Here is a 15130-nt window from a genome sequence, read left to right as displayed (position 1 = left end):
GTAAGGGTATGCCCCACAATTCGTTGCATGTTTGAACTTAAGGCATATGCGGTCCATGGGGAGGGCAACAAAGCGATGAAGACTTTCTTTGGGGTCGAGGGTTTGGGGTCATCAAAAAGGTTGGTTTTGGTGGTTCGGAGATCTGCTGCAATTGCATCTTGTAAGCTCCACATGACAGTGGCATCCATTGTTTCAAAGGACAAAGGGTTCTGGGTTCCCTGGTTAAAAGGAGAGGTGATTGGGACAAGTGCTTTTGCGAAATCACTGTTGCATGTTGGAGGGTCAAGCTGAATCAGATTCGCTACAGGGCCAGCCAAGTGTCCCACCGATTGCTCCAAAGCTAAACTCGAGATGACACTCGGACTCTTTCCATAGGGAGAGTATTGAATCATCTTTGTCGGCATGCGCCAGCACTGAAAGTCGAACGTGTTCACAGGTGGCACAACAGCGGCCGAGGCCTGCACCCTGAAACCCTAGAGCTAACCAGAAGGCCATATAGTTCTTAGAGCCTACCCGCCCAAAATCTTAGTCTGAACTCTCAATTCTATGTTTTGAGTCTTTCCACGTTAGGATTTGAACTGCTTCTTTGGTATGTGTAAAAGGATGAGTGTTGTACATGTGGATGGATAGCAAACTAATTTAAATATATTTCCCCAAACAAAAAAAAGGAGAAATGTGTGTGCAAAGGTGACTAAGGGAACAAAGGTGGGGGCATCATACACTATTGCTAAAGATTCTAATTTTACACAATCTCTAGCATAATGATGAGAGTGGTGGCAAGATGTTGATGTACATCTCATTTTGACAAACAAATTGAGAAATTTTTTGAGGGTGCATATTCACGCTTTCACATTAATTATTTTTTTTGAGAGTGCTCGTATTTAATTTATGATATCAAACTTTAGGCACACTAACATTCGAAAAGTTATTGATAACCTTGGTTTACGGTAAATTTAAATATTTCAATATTAACTGTAGCACAGATACTGAAATCACAACATATTACGAAAGTTGCATGAGTTATGAATCTTAATCAAGAAAGTTGCAGTAATTAGTTGTTGATTTAAGAAAACAACTCCACCCCACACTTTGATTAAATGTGGGATAGTAGTGCTACAAAATGACGTGGATTTTTGCGCAAAAAATTGTGTTGGAAAAATAAGAAGAAATTAAAAACACATGAATCCATTGGGAAAATTGCATGAAATTAATTATTAAGTACATGGGAAAAAAGCGACACGACTTGAGAGAAAAACCTGTTGGGAGAAATGCATGAATTTCATACAAAAAAAACACAAAAATTGTGTAGATATTCTATACACAGATATACAAGAATTTAATGAAATGGGTGCCATTTCTCTCTCTCTTCTCGATGGACTATTACTCACATTCTCTCTCTTCCAATTTGTAATTTTCTGTTGCGTTTCGCGTCTAAGTTTCCTCTGCGCAGGGCAAAAAGTGAAGCTTTTCCCAACTTTTGATGCACAGATCGTCGAAAATCCTCAACCTCCTCATTTTTGTGCTCCATAACCGATTCTGCAAGTTTTCTTCAACCACACACCTATCATCTTGCCTCTCATTTGTGATTCAGAGCTCACCATCGTCTTCTCGGAGTCCTGAAGGTGAACCTATTTCTTGGAAATCTCTGACTTTTTGCTTCCCATAGCCAGGCTTCTCGCCGATCGCACAACCAGTATTGGAAGACTTCCGCAGCTGCCCACTTAGCGTCTCAGCTCTCATTTTTAATTATGACCTCACCATCTTCTTACTCTTGGTCAAAAAGCGAGACTCATATCTTGAAAACCTTTGGTTCTTCTTGCTCGTCGTTTAGCCACTATAGCATGTTAACGAGACCATAGCCTGTTCATGTTGTCATAGCTAGTTTTCCCTCTTCTTTCCTACCTAACCTACCTAGCATCGAAGATCGCCCCTTTCCCCTTCAATTTATAAGTACCAAAAACTAGGTATTTATAGTATATTTTTAAGTTTGGTATCTTTTCTTTTTATGAAAATATACTTTAATTAAAATATACTATTTAAAATTTTAAACATACTATTTTTGAACCTTATAATTTTTAAACATACTATTTTTGAACCTTATAATTTACAAGCTTAAAATAAAAAAGTTTATTTAATTAATGACCATTCAAAAAACGTTTTGGGTGCTTACTGAGACTTTGGGAGGCTTATCCAAGGGGACTGACGAATGGAAAGAATACACGTGGACGGGCAGCCGAGACAGGAGCTCCACATACAAAAACAAAAACGGGAACGCGAGCATCTTGGCTATGGCGAGCCTCGCATGTTCCTGCTGGTGATGCCAATGCTCCAACCCTCTCTCTCCCTCATTCGGCGTTAAAGATTCCCTTTGTCTTTTCCCCCCTTCTCCTCTGCATCTTCTTCTCCACCTTCTCTGTCGAGCTTTCCCTGCCCAGCGCCTTCTAAAACCCCGCACTCTCTCTCTCCTCCCTTAATCCTAGCTTCTCTCACCTGCACATCTTTTCTTCAAGGTTCACATTGCTTCTTGATCCATCAGAAAAATCTCAATCGTTAAAACCCCCCTTGTATTCTCCCCTGCTGAGTGATTCTCCCCATGTTCATGTATTGCTAAGGAATTTGTCTTTGCACACAAAGGCAAACCCTAGCTTTCTACTCTGGCATACCAAGCTATGGAGTTGGAGCTTGGCTTTGGGCGAGCCGTTATGGAAGCCTGTGCAGCCAATTCTTCCAAACTTATCAAAGGAAAAGGCTGCTCTGGACTCGCCATAGCCTCGGGTCTCATCAAAGAAGAGCGGTATACGTCTCTCTTTACTGCGAAGAGAATGCCATCACGCAGGCTGAAAGCTTATGCTGGGGATGGAAACGCCTCGTATGGCTACGGAGAGACCGATTTTCAGAGAAACGGTCGGAGGAAAGGCTCCACAAGGCAGCGCAGCTCTGCCATTGAAGCGGCGGCGACCGAGACGTTCGTCGACGTCCGGAAAGAGTTCAAAGACGAGCTGGACTTCATCAAAGGCGGGGGGAGCGAGCTCAAGTTTGTGCAAATGCAAGCGGTCAAGGAGCTCGGACAGTTGCGCATTGCAGACCAGGTGCGATTATTAGAGAGCCTAATCCTCCCTTTTCTATGGCAATTCACCTTCTTGAACTGTAAACCTCTGTGTGCTATCAGAGATAATAGATGCATATCAAGGCTGGGAATTAAGTGTGACTTGGACGCCTCGATGGCGTGTGAACTACCTGTAGCTTTGCAATCCTTCCAAGATTTTCTTCTATGTAGTTGCTTGATTAAGATTGTTATAAGGCCTGGTAGATCCTCTTGTAGAGATTTTACATTTTTTGACTGCACCTGAAGATGTCTTTTCCTTCGGTCTAATGTGTCATATGGCCTGCATGACGGACACCGCCTCCTTTCCCCCTTCGCCCCAGTAGAGCCGTACATGTATTCAGCAGGCATGGTTGCACCGCCATAAAGGCATTCAACATCGCCCTCCCCCTCCCCCTCCCCCGGCCGGCTCTTCCCTTTTCTTTCATCAGGCCTCCTTGGAACCAGCTTCAGCGTCGCCTTGGTTGCTTGTGGGACATCAGGAAAAGTTGTTGTCTTTTGCAAGAACCTTCCTGAACTTTGCTCCATTCAACTTGTGGACAAAGATAACTGTATGCTCTTGTAACTAAAAGTGGAAGATCTCCTCCTTTCTCAATTTCGAGTGCTTGTTTGCTAAACCATCAAACATCATTCATGCATGCAGCAGTCCCATGTAGGAAGCCTCGGAACACCATATTAGAGAATTTGAAAAAATCCCAAATTCTCATTTTGCAAGATGGTAAAAAAGGTACCATGGTAAACCTTTTTAACCTTTTATCAAAACCCCCTTATGTGACATATCATTGAAAAGAGCTTAAAGAGTAGCTTAGAGCTTAAAGAGTAGCTTTAAATGTACATTCTCTTGATAACTTTCGAGTTTGTATGATTAAGACACACCAAAAAATAGATTGAAAATAAAATCCCCAAAGTGGTTTTTGCAAATTCTCCAATATGATAATTGGGGACAAAAGTGGTGTTTTCTTTTGTACTTTGGGCTGTGTTTCTGGATGCTGTGATATCATGCAAGGCTTCCCAAATAGCAAGCTTTCGGATACCTGTATTGGAGTTTAGGGCAAACAGAGCTACATTCTGGAAAACAAGGAGCACTTCAAGGGATTGTGGCTTTCACTTGAAACTCTGAGCTATTGACAAAAAATGGCACTAAAATTTAATGGCAAACAAAACTACATTCTGGAAAACAAGGAGCACTTCAAGGGATCGTGGCTTTCATTTGAATCTGCAAGCTATTGACAAAAAATGGCAGGAAAATTTAATGTGCAGTGACTGGATATGTGAACTGCCCTTTCAAAATGTTTGCATGCACACAAGGTAAGCTAGAATTATTATTTGAATCACAAGTGTAACTATAGGTCCCCTCCTGAACACCCCCCCGCCCCGGCGCGGCCCTCCCCGGGGTGAGGCACCAAGAGCATAGCATCTCCTAGGTAAGAGCTACGTGTCCTATATTACGCAACCCCCACCCGTGACCCAACTCAGGGTGCTGGTAGGGAAAGACCTCACATGTGAGGCACCTGTAGGCACGAGGCCCACAACAGCCCGTAGGCACATGCAGCGGAGCAATCAGGGTGCTGGTAGGGAAAGACCTCACATGTGAGGCACCTGTAGGCACAAGGCCCACAACAGCCCGTAGGCGCATGCAGCCCGTAGGCACATGTAGCGGAGCAATCAGCAAGGTGGGCAGCAGTACGTGCAGCTACGGGCAGCAGATTTGGCAACTGTATACAGCCCACGTGTGAAGGGAAAGCCTTAATTACAATGTTTTATTGGGGCTTTAGAGCTAATCGACCAGCCACGACTTGCAGGCAAGCTGATGAGCCCCCAATCAAAAGGGTTTGCAAGCGTTTGTCTACAAATAGAGCTCCCAGCCTCTTTTTCGATCAGTCAATCAATCAGTTGGGCCTCATCTTCAGCATTTGAGCTGCTTGCAATTGGAAGAAGAAGACAACAGGGGCAACCAGCCTTTCTCAAATTCTGCACTTTTCGCCAACTAAGGGTACTCAAAGATTGGTTGAATTTTGGGGATAATTTTGCATCAGATGTACAAACATTTCCCTTGTAATTTTATTCATCGGTAATCTGCTTAGTTCTTAGTTATTTATGGGTCTTGTGTTTGTGTTTTATCTTCTGTTTCATTTTATCATTTGTATTAACATTGTACCTGGATAGTATCCTCGTAAAGCAAAAGTGCATGATTTAAGCAGGGTCTTAGAGTCATTATTATTATAACTTGCCCTCAATTATAAATTAGGGCCGACCCTTGGTTAACCTTACCTCATCGATAAAGCTGGCCCAGGCTGTCTTTAGGGGACATAAAATTCCCCGCCCCCCCGCCCTCCCCCCCCCCTTAATGTGAAAGAGTCTAGAGAGGGAAGTCTGGAAATTTCGGGTCGAAAGGATGATCCAATGCTTTCCCCAAGTGTTATCCTCCTTACCACTTACTTAGTATCTTTGGAATGATTTTATTCCAAAGTCCATGTTTCCCGTAGTTAAGTTGACTGTGGTTCTAGAGGTACAATAGAGGAAAGAGTAAACATATTAGGCTACACTATGCTCCCAACTTTCTTTTTGAGTCTATTGACATGAAAGGCCAGATGTACCACATTTGACATGCTAACAGCTACCATACTTGCATGGCCACAGTTGGAGCCAATACTGGAAGGTGAAGCTACTGTGGACCTTATAGTGATTGGTTGTGGGCCAGCAGGACTATCATTGGCTGCGGAGGCAGCTAAACAGGGTCTAACTGTTGGAATTATTGGTCCTGATCTGCCTTTTACAAACAATTATGGTGTGTGGGAAGATGAGTTCACAGGTGGTTCTCAATCATGTATTCTTTAATCCCCTTGTCCTCGGAGCACTCCGAGGAAGAATCTAACGCCGGTTTTCAACTACCTGATTTTACAGCTCTTGGACTTGAGAATTGCATAGAGCATGTCTGGAAAGAAACTGCTGTGTATCTGGACTCAGGTAAACCCATAAATATGGGGCGTGCATATGGTCGTGTTAGCCGGCATCTATTGCGTGAAGAGTTATTGAGAAGGTGAGCATTGCTTTTTTCTTGGGTTGTTTTAACTTGTCCTTGATAGCTTTGGTGAATGGGATGCTTCCTACAAGGCATTGTTATTGTGGTAGAACTGTTGCATTACTTTTTTGTGACTTGCAGGTGTGCTAAAGCAGGTGTAAAATATCTGGAATCCAAGGTGGAGAGAATAGTGGAGGAAAATGAAAGGGGTAGTGTCGTGTCATGTGAGAATGGCATGCTCCTCTCTTGCAGGTGTGCCTCATCTGTTTCTCTCGATATGTTTGTGTTTTTTGAGCTGTAAAGCCGTGTCTTTATGGACAAGTTTGTATGCATTCACAGCATACACAATTTTTTTCTCTCGCCAGGCTTGTTACTGCAGCATCGGGTGCAGCTTCAGGGAGATTCCTGCATTACGAGAGGGGGGGCCCTGAAATTTGTGTACAGACTGCTTATGGCATAGAAGTGAATGTAAGCTCTCTCTCTCTCTCTCTCTCTCTCTCTCTCTCTCTCTCTCAAGTCCCTTAATATCACCCATGTGGCCTTTGTTCATCACACTAAAGCTAAAGATATGAGAATGCATCTGAATACCAGACTGTGCAAGTAGCTTCATCATCTTAGTTTCTTTGCTCAAATTGCCCCTTTTATGCTACAGGTTGAATGCTGTCCTTATGACCCCAAGACAATGGTTTTTATGGACTACAGAGACTATGATCTGAATTCAGGTGGTAGTGCAGAGGGGCCACCTTCATTTCTGTATGTGATGCCAATGTCGTCAACTCAGGTGTTTTTTGAGGTGAGAAAGCTACCTTTTTCGGGCACCAGGGTTTTCTGTTAAGACCAAAGTTTCTGTAAGGTGTACTTCCTAGTGTGCTTAGGCAATTTCTTTTGCAGGAGACATGTTTGGCTGCAAGGCCTTTGCTGTCCTTCGAAATATTGAAGGAGAGGCTATATACAAGGCTTGGGAAGATGAACATTAAAATTACAAAAGTTTTGGAGGAGGTAGGTCTCCATTGAGAGATGGTTGGTTATGCATCATAATTTTAACGTTTTTATGGAGGTCTGAAGAAGTTATTGTGCCTGCCTCTTTGGGTCCCTCGGGTAATAGGAGTGGTCATATATTCCAGTTGGTGTTTCAATACCAGACACCACACAGCAGCATCTAGGCTTTGGTGCAGCCGCTAGCATGGTCCATCCTGCCACAGGTAAAGCTCAACCTCAGATCTCCTGTAATATGCTGTGTAATGCCTAGAAAGTAGCCCTGAAGCTGTACATCCGGTTGCCACCACCCTTCAGGTTACTCTGTTGTCCGGTCGTTGTCAGAGGCGCCATCATATGCTGCTGCCATAGCCTCTGCTCTGAGAGCAGGATCCAGCAAGCATTTAGTTAGCGTACCAGAAATCTCTGCAAAAGCTGCAGCTTTGCAAGGTAAGACCACCCTTTTAGTTTAGCGTTTGATGCTACACTGGCTGCGTGTCTCCTTAGTCGATTGCTTTTTTGGGCTGCAGCATGGGGTGCTCTATGGCCCAAAGAACGGAAGCGTCAACGGGCATTCTTTATGTTTGGGCTGGAGTTGATTCTACAGTTGGATGTAGTTGGCACAAGAATGTTCTTCAGCACCTTTTTCCAACTGCCTGAATGGTTGGTTAGATCAATTCCTTTTCAGTAAGTTCACCAATTTGTTTGCAGATATGGTGGTTGTGAAACTAATCCCTATTGCGGTGTTTGTGAAAATCAGGCTGTGGAAAGGTTTTCTTGCTGCAAATCTCTCGTCAGCTGAGCTGATCTGGTTTGCCATAGTGATGTTCATCGTCGCTCCAAATGACATGCGATACCGGTTGGTTAGGCATTTAATGGTTGACCCTAGTGGATCTAACCTAATTCGCATGTATACTGGCCTATGATTTACATGGAAAATAAGGGAACCCCGAGTCAAATGATGTTGTAAAGCCTTATATATTTTTGCTATTTCATGTAATGCCAAATCTTAAACGCTTGATATTTTATATGGTGGAGGCGCATGTATTTGCTCTTGACATGTGACAGGCAATGAGGATAAAGAGTTGGACTCAGTTGCTATTAATTAATTGTTACGTATAACCTACGTGAGAATCTTAAGATAAATTAATCCGGGATATAGTGGATGATTTGAATCATCCTCGTGACTCGTGAGCCAATCCCCTAATGATTATAGAATAGACCTTGGGATACGTGGTTCTAGAGTACATCTTTGGATAAGGCCCATGCGAGTCGGAGTCCTTGGCTAAGGACATTGAAGTGCCCTTTTATCTTTTTGTAATACAAATCAATTTCTCTAATTCTTTCTCACTTTTTGCACGCTTACACTTTCTTTGAGAAGAAGCTCTCTTTCTACTATTTATTATCACTGGGTAGACCTGTGCAAAGCACATCTTTTGAGACTTCCAAATTCAAATTCACTCCAACCTCCTCTACAAACAAAAATTTAGGGATATAAGTTACTTATAAAACTCCTTCCCTATGACTTCTTGTTCCTCCACTTTGCATTTGGAATTTTAAAAAAATGTTAACATCTTTAATTTCTGCATGTATGAATTTCATCTTTCTTGGCATGCCAACATTGCCAAAGGATGAGGTGTGCCCAAGGTGGCCTTGAAGATCAAAGACTCATTGGATCTTGTTAAAGAATACTTCAGCATGTATGAATTTCATCTTTCTTGGCATGCCAACATTGCCAAAGGACGAGGTGTGCCCAAGGTGGCCTTGAAGATCAAAGACTCGTTGGATCTTGTTAAAGAATTGTGATCGTACCATGTGTGTATATCCTCTTGTCGTGTCAAAGCCTAGTTGTTGGGTGTAGTCTTTGGCAACTTTGTCATTGTCTAAGGTCAGCTTAAGGGGGTTGTTGAAATATAAGCCTTCTCTTGTCTCTACCTTAGCCTAAAATGTCTCACATATTTTATGGTTCAAAGCCAAGGTCTAAAAACATGGTTCGTACATGTATACACATGCATCTATAAGGTCGAAAAGTAACCACTAAGCATAAAAACGTGGAGAAGATGTAGGAGGTGGATATTATTTGATTTGGTGGTCTTTGATATCATTGCTTATGCCATTCGTAACCTCAAACTCCTATAAAAAGGCCATGGAGAAGATGTAGGAGGTGGATAGTATTTGATTTGGTGGTCTTTGACATCATTGCTTATGCCATGTACTCTTCTCATTTGATAATGCAAGAAATTTAGCGATGTCATTCTTGCTTTCTTTCTCTCGATAATCATGAATTGATCTCATGCTTATCTTTCATAATCTTACAAATTCAAGGTGACCAAAGTACTCATGTCATAGCTCCACGTCACTCATAGCACTTGTGACCAAAGTGGGCATGCCATAGCTCCACACCACTCATAGCACATGTATGGTAGATTGAACAAGCATTATATGCCAATCTCTCATACTTGTCTAACCTATAAAGCCCATGGCTTAGAGTATCGGATACCATGGTGATGTTTTCATCACTCTAGTCACATAAGTTGTACACCTGCCATTAACAAATTTTTGATAACAAGTTTATTTTAATGCCTCGAATAAACAAGACTTCTGAGAGAGTAGTGATTATCCCACCATTTGTAGTAGTGAGCATAAACTTACCAACTACTTTCACTAGATATGAGGAGTTGTTTGCACATGTGATCATGTGCAAACATTTGTAGTAGTGAGCATAAACTTACCACCATTTGTAGTAGTGAGCATAAACTTACCAACTACTTTCACTAGATATGAGGAGTTGTTTGCACATGTGATCATGTCTCCTTGAGGAGTAGACTCAAGGGAGGAAGCTATGAGCACAACCTTACCAACTACTTTTATTTTGTGCATAGTTTTTAGCTCAGTGCTAAAAACTATGCACAAAATAAAAGTAGTTGGTAAGGTTGTGCTCATAGCTTCCTCCCTTGAGTCTACTCCTCAAGGAGACATGATCACATGTGCAAACAACTCCTCATATCTAGTGAAAGTAGTTGGTAAGTTTATGCTCACTACTACAAATGGTGGGATAATCACTAGACTCCTTTTAGCACTTGTCAGCCACAACCATGCTTGACTCTTGGTTCGTTGACTCCCTTCTTTTTAGCGCTTGGTGATGTTGATGCATCAACACCAATCATGCTTGACTCTTTCTTCTTCTTCTTTTTCTTCTTTCTTCTTAGGCTTGTCACTTCTCCTTCACGACATCCTTTCCAGAATACTAGTCTGATTTTGCCTGTCTTGTAGGTGCCTTTAGAAAACACTTTATCTTTACCTTTTTGATTGGCAATGAATGCTTACTCTCCCACATGTATACTAGTTTAGTTTTGCTAGGATTGCTCTTCTTGTAAGAGTTTGATTTTTCTCGCAAGCGCATAGCAACCAACTCATCAAACGTAAGAGCATTATGATTATCCTTCATTCATGAACCGAAGAAGTGTGGATGCAAAACCCTAGTATGAATAAAGCTATTAGACACCAACGAATTGCTGGATAGGCCTCATCAATACATGCAAGCTACTCTTTGAGATCTTTGATCCTTGTGAAAAACTCATCCATTGAGTGTTTGTCATTTATATACTCAGACTCTAATTGCTTACATAAGAAGTACCATTATGTACCTAGAAAAGCATAGCTTGCTTGGTAGTTTTACATGGGCGAATATGAGAAATTGTGCTCCTTTTCACTGGAAGTGCCACTAATGCATGTGCCTTTGTGTGGAATCCCTGCCATCTCACATGTCCGTTGCATTGTGGGAGGTGTGGAGACACTGCCACAACTATATCTAAACTAGTATTACCATCTGAAGTACCTATATTATCTTGTGCTAGAGCAATAACAACATTTTAAAGGCCTTTGTCCAATACATGAATTATGTATTATATGGGACCATAATGGATAGTTGGTCCCATTTATCCTCAACTGAAAGCATCTCAAATACATCACTATGTGCCACTTCAGCTTGCAAATAACAAATCTTTGACTAGCAAAATGTAAATATCCTATCTACCTATAAGTACTATCAATGCCAACCAAGATAATTGCGAGTAGATCAGCGATGATGAAGAAACTTGCAAACTGTATGGAAAATGGTAGGGTAGAAATGTTACTAATAGGGATGTAAAAGTCGATGACAATAATGACGATGCTATCGAAGCTATTGATGATGAGCTCAGAGATGCAATGTCGGTGATAATGGAGAAGATGACTCGATCTGTACACCAAATGTATGTTGTTGCAGTGTAGTAATCTATAATTAAACAAAGATAGTTTGAATTGACACTTCCTCAAGATGTGGAAACCTCACACCATGCAAACAAGCCCCGAAACATGCCTACCAAAAGCATATGGAAATGCACTATATGGTATGCCTTCTCTATCTAAGAGGATAGCTCAATTTGAGGTAATCAGAAGAGTAGATTGAGGAGGTGATGATAAGGAAGTGGGGGCCAAGAGAACTTTCTTTGATACCAATTATTGGAGTAGAGACAAAGGCAGCAACTTACACACATATGTAACAAGCAAGAAGAGATAGACATAAGCACAACACTGAAAGTAGATTGATGAGAATGAGTGAAGTACAAGTGAAGTGACATGATAAGGTTACTTATACACACTCATAAGAGTGTGTACACAAAAACCTCATAAGGAGCGAAAAAGTATCCCGGCCCATTATTAGCCGAGGTGGTTGCAAGCTAGTCTCTTTTTAGTTCCTCTAGCCTCGGATCTCGAACTCTGTAGACCTTCTATGCTTGGTTAAACTTTTTGACATGGACATCTGGATCCTTTGTCTTCTTACCTTATATTGAAAATGTTTATAACTGAAGTTGTTTGCCATTTTGATTTTATGCTCAGGTTTTGCTTCTTGGAATAGGTCTCAAAATCCCAAGTACTCTTCCTGTTTTTTCTCTACCTCTTATACTTGAGCCTCTTCTTGATTCTATTTTTTGTAAAGGTTTCTATGCTTGATCTCCTCTAGTGCTTCTTCTTTGTTCGCCAAGATTCTTCTGGAATCATTAGCCTCACTACTGACACTCTGCTTTAAATTCTACTTTAGTACCTTGGATACTCCTCTACTGGTAGTGGCAAACTGTGGTAGGATCGCCAAAAGTGTCGGGGGAGTCACAATGGATCTGGAAATGCTTGAATGGCCAATGTAGAAGGATTTTCAGTTGGATGGTGAAGTCTGATGCATGAAATGGTAGCCATACTTGGTAGTGATGTGTGTGAACACACTAGGACCAGTCAGGGCACTTTTTCTATCATTAGGAGGTTTTTTACCCCGTTCTAGTATACACCCATCTTGGGGTATACTTATCATCTTTGTATAATAGCACACATTCATTATCTATCTATCATCTTAGTGTGTGCTCCCTTGAGCTTCGCCAATGTGTGTGTGTGTGTGCATTCCTGCAACCTTGTTTCCAACATTTGGTATCAGAGCATATGCTCCTTGCCCTTGTTGCTACCTACCCTTCACCCCGAGTTGCCTATCTTATTGAATCGTATCAAGGAGCTCTTCTGGGAGAAGAAAGAGAACCTTGAAGTGTGCAGTACACTACTGTACTTAGGTTTTGCAGTCAAATTTTCATTTCGAGTGCATTTTGGGGACCGCTCGCATGGTTTTGAATTTCTGCAGATATCTGTGAGGACCATATTTGCATTGTTCTTCATCAGATTCTAGAGTAGTATTGTCAAATCTACTACAAATGGGTGTGTAGATACATGTGAAAGCATCATTATACACTCACCACACTGGATCTTATCTACGAACTACACTTAGCGACAACAATCTCTACATCTTATGAGTAAATTTTCTACTCATACACCTTGCGGATCTTAATTGTTAGTGGCCTTATTAGCCACCATGGGTGCATCAAAGGATTACTTAGCACTTGCAGGTTACATGATTACTTACTTGGGTGTATTATCAAAAATGGCAGATAGTGATGTATTTCGGATGTTATCCGCTAAGGGTAAGCTCGATAGGATCAACTACTCGTTATGGTCCTCTATGATGCAACATGTATTAGTAGACAAAGGGTTATGTTATAGTGTGGCTGGTATTGAGAAACGCCCTGGTTTCTCTGATAAAAAAGCTACAAAAGGTACATTTACAGACACGAACTTAGTTTCACATGGTATGTTACCACATGATAGCATACCTCCTATGCAAGAACAAACAAAGTGAGATGGAAGAGATGTGCAGGCACATGTGCTGCTTGCTTTGTTAGTCAAGAGGAGTATCATTCCTCACATTCGATCATGCAGGACTGCTGCAAGAGGAGTATCATTCCTCACATTCGATCATGCAGGACTGCTGCTAAACATGCTTGGGATGGACTTGTGTCATTATATCAGGTACGTAATGACGCATGTGTTGCTTATCTACAAAAAAAATTAGAGTCAAAGATTATGAATGAGGGAGACACCATGGACAATTTGCTTACAAAAATCAAGGATTTTAAGGAGCAGTTGGTGTTGATGAAGTATATTTTGACAGTTCAGTGGAGCCTAATTTTGATAGTTCATTGGTCGGACTCATATCAAAGTTTTGCTTCTACTATCAGACTCATGATGAAAGGCAACCAAAATGCCTTGACGTTTGAGGAGTTGGTTTCTGTGCTCTTGCAAGAAGAGAAATCCTGGCAAAATAGATCTGTCATGCATACATGAGATTAGGCTTTTGTTGCCAATCAAAGAGCCAAAGGTAAATCCTTTCCTTAGGGTAGTTACAAGCCGAAATTAAAGTCATCCAGCAAGCCTGCAAACAAGGAAGGCGACAAGCTAAAGAAAAAAGACAAATGTAACTATTGCAGGAAACCTAGTCACTACATTAATGAGTGCAGGAGGCGGATGGAGAAGGAGAAAAAGAAAATGGTTGATGCGCTAGCATCTAATGTAGAAAACAATGAATCTGCAAACTATGCATCTGATGATTCGATTTTCATTGTGCAATACAATTTTGGCCCTTCACATAAGGATGTATGCATGGTTGTTACATATGTACACGTTTGGTATTTTGACAGTGGTGCTAGTAAGCACATTACTTGTCATCATAGTTTGTTCTCATCACTTGAATCTACTCCACAAGGAAATACTATTACATGTGCAAACAACTCCTCATATCATGTAAAAGGAGTTGAAAAATTTGATATCACTACTATAAATGGTGGAACAATCACGCTTTTGGATGTATTATATGTACCACAGATTAAGAAGAACTTGTTATCTATCTCTGCCATAACTAAGGCTGGCTTAGTGGTTCAGTTGTGGATGACATATGTATAGTTCATGATCGCTGATGGCAATACAATTGTTGCTTTGGGTACTTTGTCTCATGACCTTTACAGGCTACATGCATATGAAAGACAAAAGCATGTTGTATGTATAGTTTTTGCTACAAAGGAAATGGGTGATGCTAAACTGTGGCATGTACCCTTTGGTCACTTGAACTTTGGTAGTTTGTTGTATGTATAGTTTTTGCTACAAAGGAAATGGGTGATGCTAAACTGTGGCATGCACCCTTTGGTCACTTGAACTTTGGTAGTTTGTTGCGTTTGCATAAGCATAACATGGTGACTGAGCTGCCACATCTTGAAGTCCCTATCAAACATGTCTGTGAGGGCTATATTCTTGGAAAAATGTAGCAGGCATCATTTCCCAAAGATGGTTCAACAAGATCTATCCAAAAATTACAGCTTATATACTGTCTATTGCAACGAGCATCATTTCCCAAAGATGGTTCAACAAGATCTGTCCAAAAATTATAGCTTATACACAGTGATGTATGTGGTCTAGTCCTACGAGGACACTGTCTATTGAGGGCTACCTCTACTTTGTCACATTCATTGATGATTATTCCAAACATATATGGGTATATCCATTGAAACAAAAATCAAACGTTTTTATGTGATTTAAGGACTTTGTTGCTATGGTTGAAAATGTTTGTGCATATGAGATTGACACCTTACGGATATTGATCGAGAGGGAGGGAGTATATG

The 15130-nt window shown here is 41.2% G+C and overlaps 1 protein-coding gene across 1 annotated transcript; it reads left to right on the top strand.

Annotated features, from left to right (window-relative positions):
* The first annotated feature begins 2241 nt into the window (after window positions 1–2241).
* LUT2 (Lycopene beta/epsilon cyclase protein) lies at window positions 2242–8205 on the top strand. Its single transcript, XM_086794410.1, has 11 exons — window positions 2242–3089; window positions 5744–5915; window positions 6008–6143; window positions 6267–6377; window positions 6491–6593; window positions 6778–6918; window positions 7017–7124; window positions 7231–7327; window positions 7419–7550; window positions 7631–7763; window positions 7861–8205. Exons 1-11 carry the CDS (start codon window positions 2670–2672, stop codon window positions 8024–8026), a joined length of 1719 nt encoding a protein of 572 aa, XP_086650536.1. The 5' UTR covers window positions 2242–2669; the 3' UTR covers window positions 8027–8205.
* The last annotated feature ends 6925 nt before the right edge of the window (window positions 8206–15130 follow it).

The sequence above is a fragment of the Cibotium barometz genome, chromosome 60 (assembly GCF_041138505.1).
Source record: "Cibotium barometz isolate CiBa-2024 chromosome 60, ASM4113850v1, whole genome shotgun sequence".
In the NCBI taxonomy this organism is placed as follows: domain Eukaryota; kingdom Viridiplantae; phylum Streptophyta; class Polypodiopsida; order Cyatheales; family Cibotiaceae; genus Cibotium; species Cibotium barometz.
This window is presented reverse-complemented; position numbering and strand designations above follow the sequence as displayed.